The sequence below is a fragment of the Oikopleura dioica genome, chromosome 2 (assembly GCF_907165135.1).
Source record: "Oikopleura dioica chromosome 2, OKI2018_I68_1.0, whole genome shotgun sequence".
Classification (NCBI taxonomy): domain Eukaryota; kingdom Metazoa; phylum Chordata; class Appendicularia; order Copelata; family Oikopleuridae; genus Oikopleura; species Oikopleura dioica.
In genome coordinates, this window is record NC_137292.1 from 1,062,378 (window position 1) to 1,076,426 (window position 14,049).

The 14,049-nt window shown below is 44.2% G+C and overlaps 4 protein-coding genes across 4 annotated transcripts; all 4 read left to right on the forward strand.

Annotated features, from left to right (window-relative positions):
- The first annotated feature begins 850 nt into the window (after positions 1-850).
- On the forward strand, positions 851-3,167 carry LOC145696276 (hemicentin-2-like). Its single transcript, XM_081773278.1, has 2 exons — positions 851-1,162; positions 1,335-3,167. The coding sequence occupies exons 1-2, from the start codon at positions 851-853 to the stop codon at positions 3,165-3,167; spliced, it is 2,145 nt and encodes a 714-aa protein (XP_081629404.1).
- A 7-nt stretch (positions 3,168-3,174) lies between these two features.
- LOC145696279 (limbic system-associated membrane protein-like) lies at positions 3,175-3,730 on the forward strand. Its single transcript, XM_081773282.1, has 2 exons — positions 3,175-3,207; positions 3,308-3,730. The coding sequence occupies exons 1-2, from the start codon at positions 3,175-3,177 to the stop codon at positions 3,728-3,730; spliced, it is 456 nt and encodes a 151-aa protein (XP_081629408.1).
- Positions 3,731-3,897: 167 nt separating this feature from the next.
- LOC145696282 (hemicentin-2-like) lies at positions 3,898-5,912 on the forward strand. The gene is made up of 3 exons (XM_081773285.1): positions 3,898-4,918; positions 5,035-5,725; positions 5,900-5,912. Exons 1-3 carry the CDS (start codon positions 3,898-3,900, stop codon positions 5,910-5,912), a joined length of 1,725 nt encoding a protein of 574 aa, XP_081629411.1.
- Positions 5,913-5,916: 4 nt separating this feature from the next.
- On the forward strand, positions 5,917-13,751 carry LOC145696287 (hemicentin-1-like). The gene is made up of 4 exons (XM_081773296.1): positions 5,917-7,613; positions 7,789-7,843; positions 7,954-13,016; positions 13,195-13,751. The coding sequence occupies exons 1-4, from the start codon at positions 6,059-6,061 to the stop codon at positions 13,749-13,751; spliced, it is 7,230 nt and encodes a 2,409-aa protein (XP_081629422.1). The 5' UTR covers positions 5,917-6,058.
- The last annotated feature ends 298 nt before the right edge of the window (positions 13,752-14,049 follow it).

Consider the following 14,049-nt stretch of genomic DNA (forward strand, 5'->3'; position numbering starts at 1 on the left):
GTGGCGCGCGCAGAATCTCTGACTTTTTTCAATTTCCTGGCACTGTGACAATATATTTTTTCGATAGAAAAGTTCAATTTTCTTAACTATTAAAGGCTGAAGAATAAACAAAAGTTCATTAACTATCTTTTTGAGAAAGAAGAGAGTCTATTTAATATATTTTATTCTAAAATTTTTCATCTGAAAGTTTTTGAACTAAAAATTAGATTATTTCTTTTTTTTTGAACAAAAAGTGGAGTTTAGTATGTTTCTCTGTCTTTCTGGAAGAATCGGTCGAGGATGAGTACTTCGTGTAAGTCCTGCTTTTCTTCTCGGGCAATTGAAGTATTGAAGGGTTTCATTCATGGCGTGGATTTTACGGCTTTCTTTGAAAACGGAACGCGCGAAAGGGATGAAAAAACTAAGACAGCGCAAACAAAACTTGTTTGTTTTTCGAAAACGAGTGAGGCACCCTACTTTTAAACCTTTTTCCCCTCTGACCACCGGAAAAAGGGAAGAAAAAAAACTTAAGAAAAAGGAAAATAAAAAAAAAATTGTAAATTTATAAATGACGAGAGATAATTGAAGAAAAAATAGAAAAATTACTGAAGATGAGGAGCATTTTATGGCTTGCCCTCGGGGCTTGTGCCCAGAGAATCGTCGGGCCGATAAATTCTGATGACCCAAGGTGGTTGAGTGGTAATTCAGGTGCTCCGCCAGAGACAGGAAAGGGTTTTAAGGGTCTCTTCCTTGATTTCAAGAATTTTTTTGAAAAAAAAAGATCTAAGGGAAAGTAAAAATTGTAAATTTCATCTTTTATCGAAAGCCCAAAACAGCCTCCTTGGCGTTCGTTTTTGACACAACGGGATCAATGTGGGATGATCTGGAAAAAGTTCAAAACGGCGCCCAGCGAATTCTCCAATCCACCCGCGATCGTCACATCCAGCCCCTTTACAACTACATTCTCGTCCCCTTCCACGATCCTGAAATCGGCCCAGTTTCGCGAACACGTGACCCTGTCGAGTTTCAAAGGGAGTTGAGAAATATCAGAATTACTGGTGGAGGGGATTGTCCGGAAATGTCGATTTATGCTATTCGCGAGGCGCTATTGCTATCGCTTGATAATTCGTATATTTATGTGTTTACTGATGCAAGAGCGAAGGACTACAGTTATTTGCCAGAAGTACTTCAGGAAAGATTTCCAAACTGTTAAATAAGAACTTAGATTTACGAGCTTACCATTCGGTGTAAAAACTCTTTGTTTGATATCATTATTTTCATATTTAAAGAAGTACCCTTGAAAAAATTTACTTTCAAATTATGGTGCCTATTACCATAAGAAAATCTTCAAAAAGATAATTCAAAAGAAAAAGTCCCAAGTCATCTTCGTCCTAACAGGCGATTGTGGTGACCGAGATGCTGAAGGATACCGCGCGTACGAACAAATCGCTGCTGTTTCAAGTGGACAAGTTTACCAATTCACGAAGCAAAATTTGAACCAAATGGTCGAATACCTCGAATCTGCGATTCAAGCGCATAAAGTTCACATTGTCAGTTCTTTCCAAGATTCTGGGGAGTTCAAAACATGGAAAATTCCTTTCGACAGTATGTTACAAGAAGTGACAATTTCCATCACCGGTCATGGTCGAGCTGTTTCCGTTACTGATCCGAATGGACGGCCGTATACTCGTGGTCAAGTGGTTCACATTGACAATGAAGAAACTTACGTTATGGTGATTCATGAACCCTCCCCTCCTGGAATTTGGACCATTTCCGGCAGCGCGGACAGATCTTTTAGCTTCCAAGTCACTGGCGTTTCAAAACTCGACTTTGGTGTCAAATTTGCGACAAGTCCGACTGCCTCTTATGATGATTCATCGTATCAACCTGTTCAAGGAATCATAACTCACGCTCTCATTGAGCCGTCAGAGCACATCGGCGACGGAATCATAGAATTCGTTGAAATTCGAGATATCAAGGGAGTCCAGCTCGGGAGCTATCACGTGAGCAAAATCAACGACCGACTCTTTGTCGCGGAACCATTCCGGCCGCCAGATGTAAGGGAATATTACTTGGTCGTGAAAGGAAGAACCGACTCGGGAGAGAAATTCGTCCGACAAAGCCACAATGCAATCATCAATATTATTCCAGAGCCCCCGAAGGTCAAGATGCTCAGCTCTATTCCGGGCTACATTAATGGAAATGTTCGAATCGACTGTTCGGTGAATTCCATGATGCCGCACAGCATCACTTGGTGGTTCGGTCAATCCTTGGACACAAAAGACTGGCAAGCGCTCACTCTTCCTAAGCTCTACCAACCCCTCGAGCCAGTTTTCTACGAACTGGTTGTCAGCGAAGGATCAGAAGGTTTCTACAAGTGCCAAGTTGAGACCTCTCGCGGCGGCGCTTCTGGAATAACTTTTCTCGACGTCGAAGAGCGGCCACCGATCATTACCGGCGCTGAAGAGATTGTCGCGCCACCTGGCGGCGGAGCTACCCTCCATTGTAATGTTACCTCGAAAGTGCCGTACAAGCTGATTTGGAAGAAGAGAGGTCATTCCAGCGTCGCATCGCCGTATGTGAAGCAAACCGAGAATGGGTTGGTCATTTCTCGACTGCGCCCTAGCGACCAGGGGATCTATACCTGCGTCGCCAGCAATATCGGAGGAACCACACAGCATCACATAAAGCTCCTCGTCCAGCAAAAACCAAGAATCGTGATCACTTCCCTTCCAGAGTGGCAAGTCGACAATAATCAAGGAGTGACTCATCGGCGAATTCTGTTCAAAAAAGACGATCGAATTCGGCTCCTCTGCCAAGGCGATGGACACCCAAGGCCTTTCGTATTCTGGACGAAGAATGGAGAAAACTTTCGAAAAATTGACAGGACTGTTCGGGTCATGGGCGGAAGAGTTCAATTTTATAGGGCGAAAGAATCGGATGCGGGAGTTTATGTTTGCGAGGGACGAAATAGCGCAGGGAAAGTTCAGGAACGAGTGTTTTTGGAATTCATGGCCCCGCCGAGAATTTCGAGGACCTTCAATTCTTCGTCGGTTGAAGCAGGAGAAGACTACACTTTGTTCTGTGAAGCAGAAGGAGATCCGACTCCGACTGTTCGATGGCTTTTTAATTCTCAGGCCAAGGTCAGCTCGAATTTTCTATTTCCAAATAATATCGACCATTTTTAATTTCATTATGGTAACCATAATATGGTTCCAAATACTCAAAGTAGAAGTAAAAGTTGAGAGAATCCTTCATCAAAGATCGTTTTTTATTGATCCAACTTAACGAATTCTCTAGTTAATTATGGTTTTTGACCTTTTCCCAGCCAATCTTCGGCGCGCGATTCGAACAAGATGGTCTGAATCTTATCATCCGCCAGATCTCCACCGAGCTTTCTGGCAAATTCACCTGCATCGCTGAAAACAACGCTGGTCGCGACATCCATCACATGTTTGTCAATGTCGGCGAAAAGCCAAAAATCTCCACGGATCTTCAAACAGTAAAGCCAGAAATTGGCCTTTCTGTGAACCTAGAATGCGCACACACCGCCATTCCCTCAGGAAAGCTCTCTTGGTTTCATAACAACAGAAGAATTGAGAGATCAAGAAATTTTGAAATCAACGAGCATGGAACGCTGACGATCAAGACTGTGACGCTAGAAGATGAAGGAAATTATCGATGTACTGTTGTGAATACTTTTGGAGTGGCTGATTATCGGCTCAATTTGGTCGTCACAGGAAATTGTTGAAAAAAAGGAAAATCATAAAAGGATTTTCTCGCGATTGAATTTGAACTTTACAGTTTTCTCTTGAGTTGAAGTATAAATATAAGCCGGTCTCGCATTGTCTCGCAGGTTACTACCTTCAACCTAGTCGTTTTTCTTAAGAAAACGAACATAATTTACTTTAATTAATAATGTATTTACATAAAGTTCGAAATTATAATCAACATCACAAAGGTCTGGAAGCACCAACACTAACCCTTCAATCCTCAACCGTCCAGCTCAATGTCGGTGATGACGTCATCCTGACCTGCTTCGCCGAGGGAAAACCTCTTCCAGAAATAACCTGGTCGCATAAAGGAAGAAACATCCCAAATGCTCGACAAAATCAACGAAATAGCGAGCTTTTGATCAAAAATCTCGCTCTTGCCGACAAAGGGGTCTACAAATGCCACGCGAAAAATGAAGTCGGAGAAGATGTGGGAGAAACAACAGTTGATGTTGTTGAGCCAGTTTCTGTCACCACTGTTCCTGAATTCAAAACGCCTCAGGAAGGCGAAACACTGGAGCTAGAATGCAATGCGAGAGGAAATCCGGCGCCGGAGATTTCTTGGTTCCACAACGGAAAAGAAGTTCTTCCCAGTAACGATCTGTACATCACCGACACAGGGTTGGTAATTCTGAGCACGAGTCGAAAAATGAGCGGAATCTGGAAATGCCTCGCGAAAAATATCGCGAATGAGATCGTTATCGAGCATGAAATAACTGTCGAGTGGCCACCAAGTATTATTTTCCCAGAACTGCCGACCTCGAAATCTGTCAAGCTCGGAAGCCAAGTCGTCCTTGAATGCCCAGTCGACGCATCTCCAGAGCCAGTTTTCGAATGGACGGTGAATGGAAATATGTTGGACTTCAACTCTCCCGGCTGGCTTCTCAATCGAGAAACCGGAACGCTGATCATCGAAAAAGCATCGTTGGCCCTGCAAGATGCTACTTTTCAGTGCTACGCTACGAATATTCATGGCAATTCTGTCATCTCTGTTGGCTTGAAGATCAATATCCCGCCAAGTATTATCCCGAGAACGGGGCCAGTTGTCAATGCGAAGGTTGGATCGAAGGTGATCATTCCCTGCGCAGCCAGTGGTATTCCTGATCCAGAATTGTTTTGGTCTTCGAATGATGGCAAAATTGAGGCACAAGAAAAAGTTCACTTTTGTTAGTATGAGAGAGGTTAATAGTAAGCTTTTGGAGGTTTTTCATTAATTTCACATTCATAAAAATAGAAAAAGCCATAACAAGAAATGAATATAAAAAATATAGTTTTTGAACTTTGAATCTAGAAGGCACAAATCTCGTCTTTGACAAAGTGCAACTTCATCACTCTGGAACCTACACTTGCCGAGCATCGAATTCTGTTGGCTTCGACGAGTTCTCCGTGGAACTCATCGTCCAAATGGCTCCGTTGATTTTCGATCCAAAATGGCCGAAAATGGCGCCGGTTGAAGGCGAAATGGTGATTCTCGAATGCCCAACTCAAGGAGCGCCCAAACCGAGAGTGACGTGGTATTTTAATGATATTCCCGCGAGTTTGATAGACAATGTCGTCGTCGAAGAAGACAAGATCATTATCCAGAAAGTTGACAGTACCTTCGGCGGGGCTTGGCGATGCGAAGCGGAAAATGTCGTCGGAATTGATGTTTTTGACAAGAAACTTTTCGTTGAATCAGCTCCTGAAGTCGCTGGACCAGCTAACGGAACAGTCGTCAGAGATGTTGTCGAATTCAACGACTTAGATCTTTACTGCAATTTGGTCAACGTTGACGAGGGAACAAGCATCACTTGGCTTAAAGAAGGAGAACGAATTGATACGACAGATGGAAATCGATATGAATTGTCATTTGATAAGATGAAGCTGAAAGTGAAGAATATTGAGATTTTCGACTCTGGAAAATATTCTTGCCGGGCAGAGAATAGGGCTGGAATGAGCGAATTGGAACTAGTGGTTAATGTCCAACAGGAAGGGTTCAAAAACGAATATGAATTCAAGAGCGATTTAATCAATATGAAAACCATAATATTAAGGAATCTATCATTTTATGAATATTTTTGAATAATTCATCGTTTGAAATAGCTCAACAAACATATCTAATCTCCTTAATATTCTTAAGAATATACTCGTCAGAACCTTACAAAAAGATTCCTCGAATAAAAGGCCCAAAAGAAGTCAACATTGAGCCCATTGCAAATCGCGAAATCACCCTCATCTGCGAAGTCCGTGGCTTCCCAGTCCCAACTGTCACATGGTTCTATCAAAATGCCCCTGTTAATTTCAACATATTCCCTGGAGTCTATCAAATGGGAACGAATCTCGTTATTCCAGTCACGTCCTCGTCAATGACTGGTGATTGGAGTTGCAAAGCAAAGAGCTCTGTTGGAGACGCGATTAAAACGTACAATCTGGACATTCTTCTTCCTCCAACAATTCAGACGGACAAAAAGCAGCAAGTCAAAGAAGTCGTTGAAAACAGCGATGTCATCCTTGATTGCATAGTCGATGGAGAGCCAAAGCCGTCAATCACCTGGAAGCTCAACGGCCGACTCCTCGATCCTTATTTCTCAGATCTTTCTGAAGACAAAATGAAGCTTTATCTCAAAAACTCGAACTCATACGACTCAGGCACCTACACCTGTGAAGTCGAAAACCGTGTTGGAATCGATGAAATCTCCTACAACGTCACTGTCCTGACAGCACCAAAAGTCCACGCTGTAAATCCCCAACAACAGGCAACAGCAGGAGCGAATGTGACTCTTTCGTGTTTGTCCGATGGAGTGCCAAAGCCTCGACTTTTGTGGGAGAAGTATGGAATTGTTTTGACGACCGATATTGGTGAAAAAATCAAGCTTGGGGAAGATTCACTGACAATAAAAAGCCTGACCAGAGAAGATTCAGGGACTTACACTTGCACTGCTGTTTCGGACATCGGCGAAGACAAGGGTTACATAACCCTGAATGTCCGGCATCGCCCGACTCTCAAAGCGGAAAAGAAAAACTACGAATCTACTGTTCATGAAACGGTGACAATGAAATGCGTCGCTGAAGGAAGCCCGCAACCGATGATTAGATGGGAGCGCAATGGAATTCCTGTTTCTGGCTCCGCAAGAGTTCGGGCTAGAAATGCTTACGATTCATCTACTCTGACCATTAGAGATGTTAGTTTAGACGACACTGGGGAGTGGAAATGCGTCGCTGAAAATTCCATCGGATCTGACGAGATAAACATGTCTCTTGAGGTCCACAGTAAGCCCGAAATCGTCAAACCAGAAGAAAGCTTCTTCGTGCTTCAAAATGGCGAGGATTTCTCAATTCTCTGCCACGCTCGAGGACTTCCAACTCCGGAGATTTCTTGGATCAATCAAGAAACAGGCCAAGTTGTCTCAAACGGACCGATTCTAGAGATTGAGAATGCTTCGAAACACCTCGCCGGGAATTTCCTCTGCACTGCGATCAACAAAGCTGGAGCTGCTTTCAAGGAAATAACTGTAACTGTGCAATCGCCGCCGAAAATCAAGAGAAGGCCAACGAGGCATGAAGTCGTGACCGGCAATTCGTTGATATTGAACTGCGACATCATCGGAGGTGACCCTGAGCCAGAGATCAAGTGGTACAGGGATGACGAACCCTTGGATGAGATGCAAACGGACGGCGCTTTCGTATTTCTAGAGCGAAAGCAAACGCTGAAAGTGCTGATTGCAAGAGTCGAACATGCGGGGGTGTATAAATGTCAAGCTTCAAGCGTCGCTGGAATGGATCACTTGGGTTTTACTGTTGACGTCTGGCAGCCACCGAAAATTCATCACTCGGACGAAGAAGTTTCGGGAATTTCTGGCTCGTCACTGACCTTAGGAATGGGTAGTAAATTTTCTAGAAAAGAATTATTAATTAAGAGCCACAAATTTTATCAAATTTCATATTTTAGAGATTTTTCGAGTAGTGGGTTAGTGATTTACTATTTTCATCCTTTATACCTGTTGTATCGAGGGAGGATGTTGAATATTATAATTCGATAATTAAAGCCCGTAAAAAGATTGCGATGCTGAAGGAAAACCCGAACCAAATATCCGCTGGGAACGAAATGGCGAGCCAATCTCATCCACCGGAGTCATCATCTCACCAAGCTACAGGGGTCATCATGCTCGTCTTTTCTTTATCATTAATTTCATAAAAGTTGTGCAACATGACCCTCTGTTAGATCTCTTCGAATCCCCAGCCTCGATGTTGAAGAAGACAAAGGAATGTATTCCTGCATCGCTGAAAATATTGCCGGCTCGAAAAAGATCGATTTCAAAGTTGACGTCTGGAGCATTCCGGATTTTGAAGTCGAGCAGCAGGTTCTTAATCAAACAGTCGGCCAGCAAATCGAGTTTTTCTGCGACGTAGATGCCTACCCACCGCCGAAGATCACGTGGCTCCGGAACAATCAACCAATCTCCTTCAATCCTTCAATTCAAATTTCCGATTCTGATCGGCGGTTGACCCTTACAACAACAGATTTAAACGATCTCGGTGTCTACAACTGCATCGCGGAAAACCAAGCTGGGTCATCGAAAAAGTCTTTCAAACTGAATCTTATGGAGCCACCGAAAATCAGCAAGCCAAAAGCATCTACTGAAAAAATTATCGTCAGAAAAATCGACGAATCTTTACGACTTGTGTGCAAAATTGAAGCAGGCCAGCCTCAGCCAAAAGTAAAATGGTACAAAGACGGTGATTTGGTCATTGAGAATCTTTACGCCGATGGCCATGTTCTTCAAATCCTGAATGTGAGGGAACATGATGAGGGTGTCTACCGTTGTCTGGCGGAAAACGAAGCTGGAAATGATATCCGTGAATGGGAAGTCTCTATTTTCAGAGAGCCTAAGATTACCGTACCCACGCGGCGAGAGCTTACGGCTGTCGTAGGGGAGAGCGTAGAGCTTGGGTGTGCTGCTGATGGACACCCAAGACCGATTATTTCGTGGAGCAGGAATGGAAGAGCAGTCGTTGAGGAAAATGTCGACATCATCGACGATGAAGAAACATCAAAACTCTTCATTGATGGCATCAATTCATTTGACAAAGGCACTTGGTCCTGCACCGCAAACAACGCTGCCGGATTAGAAACAATCGATTTCGTCATTGATGTCTGGCAACCACCAACAAGCAAAACACCCTCTACCTCAACTCCTGAACCGAGGAAAGAAACTGCCATCGAAGATTCCTCGCTCACTCTTCATTGTGACATAGAAGCCTATCCCATGCCCGAGATTTCTTGGTTCCACAATGGTGAAGAGGTCGAAATCGGTGGCAGAATCTCCACAACTACCTTTGGCACAGTTTTGACTATTCAAGATTCGTTGCCGACTGATTCTGGTGATTGGCAGTGTGTAGCAAAAAATCCAGCTGGAAGTCTATCCGCATCCTTTATTGTCGACATCTGGAGTCCACCAACTCCCTTGACTGAAATGACGACACAGACAATTCCAGTTATCGGAGGAGATACCCTTACACTTGACTGCCCGGTCAAGGGAAACCCAAAGCCAAAACTGGAATGGCTCCGAGGTTCAGTTCCAATCTCCTCGATTCTCGACAGTAGATATGAATTGTTTAAGAATGGCGAAACGCTCAAGGTCACTGAAGTCACGTTATTTGATTCCACGAGTTTCAAATGTGTAGCGTATAATGATGTTGGTATGACGAGTATGACGTTTGGCCTGGACGTTCGAACCGTGCCCAAGATTGAGCCAAATCATCTCAATGATGTTGTTGTTGAAGGCGAAACATCAGTATTCAGATGTTTCGTTTCGGGAGTTCCATCGCCCGCGATCACGTGGTTTCACGACGGCCGTCCGCTTGAAATCAACGAAGACTCCCCCTACAAGATTTCTCAACAGGGGCAAATGCTCGCGATTTCATCCTCCGTCGAAGCTCATGGTGGTGATTATCAATGTAAAGCGTCCAATCTTGTTGGCGATGAATCAGCCTACTTTCGCCTGACCGTCCTCATCCCACCGGTAATTAGCAGCGGGTCAAGAAGCGAAGTCGAAGCCATTAGCTTTATTTCTGGACAGCAAGAAATAAACGGTGGCGCAGCTCTTGTGCTTTCATGTGATCCAGCTCGAGGCTCGCCAAGTCCAACGGTCACGTGGTCCAAAGATGGTCGACTAATTGAACCTGGCGAATTGAGCAGACACATGATCATCGAAAAGTCACGTTTGCTCTTTACTACTGTGAAATCGACGGACGCTGGAAGATATAATTGTAAATTGCAAAATGAGGCGGGAATGGATTATCGAAACTTTCTGGTGACAGTTCAAGAGCCGCCAAAAGTCAGCGTTCCCAGCGAAAAGGGACCAGAAGTGGTCGAATCTCATGGCGTCACTCTCAGTTGCAATGCCGAGCAAGACCAATCAGAAGTATCTTTTCACTGGACCAGAGACGGAGAAATTATCAAAGAAAACGAACGATTACGATTTTCGATCAGAAAAGATAAGATTCACTTATCGTCAACAACTCGTGAAGATGAAGGAGTGTACACTTGTCATGTGACCAACGCTGCTGGCAGTGCTCAGACTCGAGTAACCCTTACGATTCTTATCCCTCCAAAATTGCTCACGAGTGCGCCGATTTCAGACTCATCCCAAGACTCTGAAATCATCGGAAAATTTGAAAAAGACGTAACAACAACCGTTTCGCAGACTCTAACAATCTCTTGCCCGGTTTCTGGAAATCCAAAGCCCTCCATTGAATGGCTCAAATTTGGTCAACGAGTTTCAACGATCCATAAAGAAGCAATTCTCAAAGGAGATAGTCTTCAAATCCCAGATGTTCAGTTGAAGCACGCTGGAATGTACATCTGCGTCGCTAGAAACAAAGCAGGAGTTGACCAGAAAGAAATCTCTGTAAACATCCACCAGCAGCCGATCGTCAAGCTTCCGGAGAAAGAAAAATTGTTCGAGGGTCGGAGCTTGTCTCTAGAATGCGATGTAATCGGAACACCAACTCCCCTTATATTCTGGCAAAAAGACGGAGTCACCTTGAAATCGCAAGAACGAGTCTACATCAGCCCCGACAAACGGAGGCTTCAAATTTTCTCCACAAAACCAGAAGACGCAGGAAAATACAAATGCATTGCCGAAAACATCATTGGCTCAGAATTCTCCGAAACGACAGTTCAAATTCTAGAATCACCAAACTTTGAAGAGAGCTTTAAAAATATCGATTCGATCGAAGGCTCAAGGGTTGAGCTATCATGTGAGACGAATATCACGCCGAAGCCAGAAATAAAATGGATGTTTGATGGAGTCCCTATTTCTTTTGACAAACCGGTTTTCGACACGTTCTCGGTTAAGCGAAGTGATGCAGTGAGCGATTACAGCTTGAGTTTTCTAGAAAATTTCGACCTCAAAGAAGATGGCTCTGTTCTCGTCATAGCGACTTCAAGTGTCGAAACGCAGGGACAATACAAGTGCATTTTGTCAAATGAAGCTGGCCGCGCATCGAAAACTTTCAATCTTCAAGTCCTCCGCGTCCCCGTCATCGAGGACAATAAGGAAGAAGAGGTTGACGAGGAGATCGTTGTAGTTTCAGGCGAGTTCATCGATCTTGAGTGCGTGAGCATCGGAATTCCGCCACCAAAAATCACGTGGTTCAAGGACTCCTCTCCAGTGAGAACGATTCCAGGACTTGTTGAAATTTCCAACGATGGTCAACACTTGCTGATAAATGAGATTGCTCAGCGATTTTCAGGAGAGTATTATTGCATGGCGGAGAATGAAGCTGGCTCGAGCACGAAAAAGTTCAATTTGGTCACCAACGAGCCACCAAAAATAAGGGTGTCAGACGTGATTGTTGAGGAACGATCTGGACGAGAAGTAAAGCTGTTCTGTGACGTATCTGGAATTCCCAAGCCGACGATTTCTTGGTCAAGGACAAATGGCAAGCTTGATCATAGTCGTATGAAAACATCTTCAGACGGAACCTTGACCATCATTTCCGCCAAAGTTCAAGACGAAGGAGTCTATATTTGCAACGCAGAAAACGTCGCTGGAGATGCTCAAGCTGTCGTCACTTTAAGTATCATCGAAGCTCCAGTCATCGAGGGCGAGTTTAACACTTTCGTCGAAGCTGTTATCAAGAACAAGTTCCTGCTCGAGTGCAACGTCATTGGCGGAAATCCTGCTCCCGTCATTCGATGGTTCAAAGACGATGAGCCCGTGGAGCTGTCATCGCGGCTGACGAAGATGAAACACGGATCGAGGTTGAAAGTCAAGCCGGTTATTGCATCCGACGCTGGTGTCTACAAATGCTTTGTGGAAAACGATGCTGGAAGTACTTCGCGACTTTTCAACGTCGGAGTCGTTTTGAAACCATCGATCATTCCTGATTTCGACATGGTCTCGTTTTCCTCGATCGGCGAGGAGAAAAAGTTCACATGTTTGACATCCGGTCAGCCAACGCCTTCTATCACCTGGCTTCATAATGATCGAAAGCTCTCAACCGCCGCGGACAACATCGTTTTCCACAATGATGGTCAAGAAATGATCATTCCTCACGTGACTCTCGATTGGTCCGGCAATATCACCTGCGTTGTTGAAAACCAAGTTGGCGTGGCAAAAATGGAAACGATCTTCGAAGTCTTCCAGGAGCCAGTTTTCACGTCGAATGTTTCCGCGACAATCGCTCTTATCGCTGGTGAGTCGCTAGAAGTACCTTGCAGCGCGACTGGATACCCGCCACCTGTGGTCTTCTGGGAGAAGGACGATCAGGTTCTAGAGATGGAAGGGGGTGTTGTAGGAATGACGACGTTGAAGCTCAATGATGTGACTCAAGATGAGGAGGGAACTTATACTTGCACGGCTTCTTCCCTCGCTGGAGTGAACAAATTGGATATGTATCTGCAGATTCACAAGCCGCCTGAAATTCTAGAGCACATTTTCGAAGACATGGAAAGCGATTACCACTCCGGAAACTCGCTCGCCATCGGATCCAAAGATCGCCCGATTCCTAAAGAACCGAAAGAGCATCACCGACTTGTTCTTGAGTGCAAATCAGAAGCATTTCCGCCGCCAAAGATTACTTGGACACTGAATATGAAACCGATCGAGTTTAGCGCTAAATTTAGCTTGAGCCCGAATGGACAAGTGCTGGTGATTGATCCGGTGACGGAAAGTGACTCGGGATTGTATTCCTGTATTTCGGAGAATATTGCCGGATTTGCGGAGAGATTTTGGAATGTTGATGTTTTCACAGAGCCGGAAATAATTAATTCTCCAGGTACATTCTTTCACTATTTTGGAAAATCAACTGTAGAAGTTTGATTTGAAAACCCTAAGCTGTTCTTAATTTCTTAGAATTTTGTTCTTTTCAATCACGAAGACGCTGAATTATTTAAGTTATTAATAAGCAAATCGATAATCGCATCATCAATATTTTCATTAGAACTTAATTTTAGTTGAAATCGTCAAGCCCCTCCGAGGAGAAGACATCGATCTCACCTGCGAAGTCACTGGAAATCCTCGACCTGACATTATCTGGCGCAGAAACGGCCGACTTCTTGATCTTGGTGACAAATATATCGAGACAGCTACTGGAATCAAGATCAAAGGAGCAGGTGCAGCTGACTCTGGAATGTACACTTGTGAAGCTATCAATAGAGCGGGCAAAACCTCGACTCAAATGACCCTTGCTGTTCAAGCAAAGCCGATGATCGCAGTTGGTCCGACAAAACTCTTCACAAACGTCAATCAAGCCACCCTCCTCGAATGCGTCGCCAGTGGAATTCCTAGACCAGAAGTCCGCTGGTTTAAAGATGGAGAACCTCTCGATGAATCAGATGTATTTTCGCTACAAATGTCCGACGGATCGCTTTCCATTCGCGCTGCTACGTTGGATGATGCCGGTGATTATGTGTGCAAAGTGGAGAATACTCATGGGAGCGCTACGAGGAACGCGTTTTGGAATAATTACAATACTCATTTAAAAGTAATCATGAGAAAAGACGATAATTAAGAAATTTCAACAACAAGAATTGTCTATTTTTCAAGCGAAAATTGTTACCACTGATTTTATAAGGCGCTTTATACATAAAAAAGTATCAGAATCGAAAGTTTTTATCAAGTCTCAAAAATTCATCATTCTCTAACTTTATCCAGCCCTATTCCAAACCGCGAAAAGATCGATAAATCTCGAAGTTCACCTCTCTCCCTCCATCAAAACCGCTTTCGACGACTCTTTGACCCTCCGAGTCGGCGATACTCTCCGCGTCCCCTGCCGAGCTGTTGGATATCCGGAGCCGCGAGTATCCTGG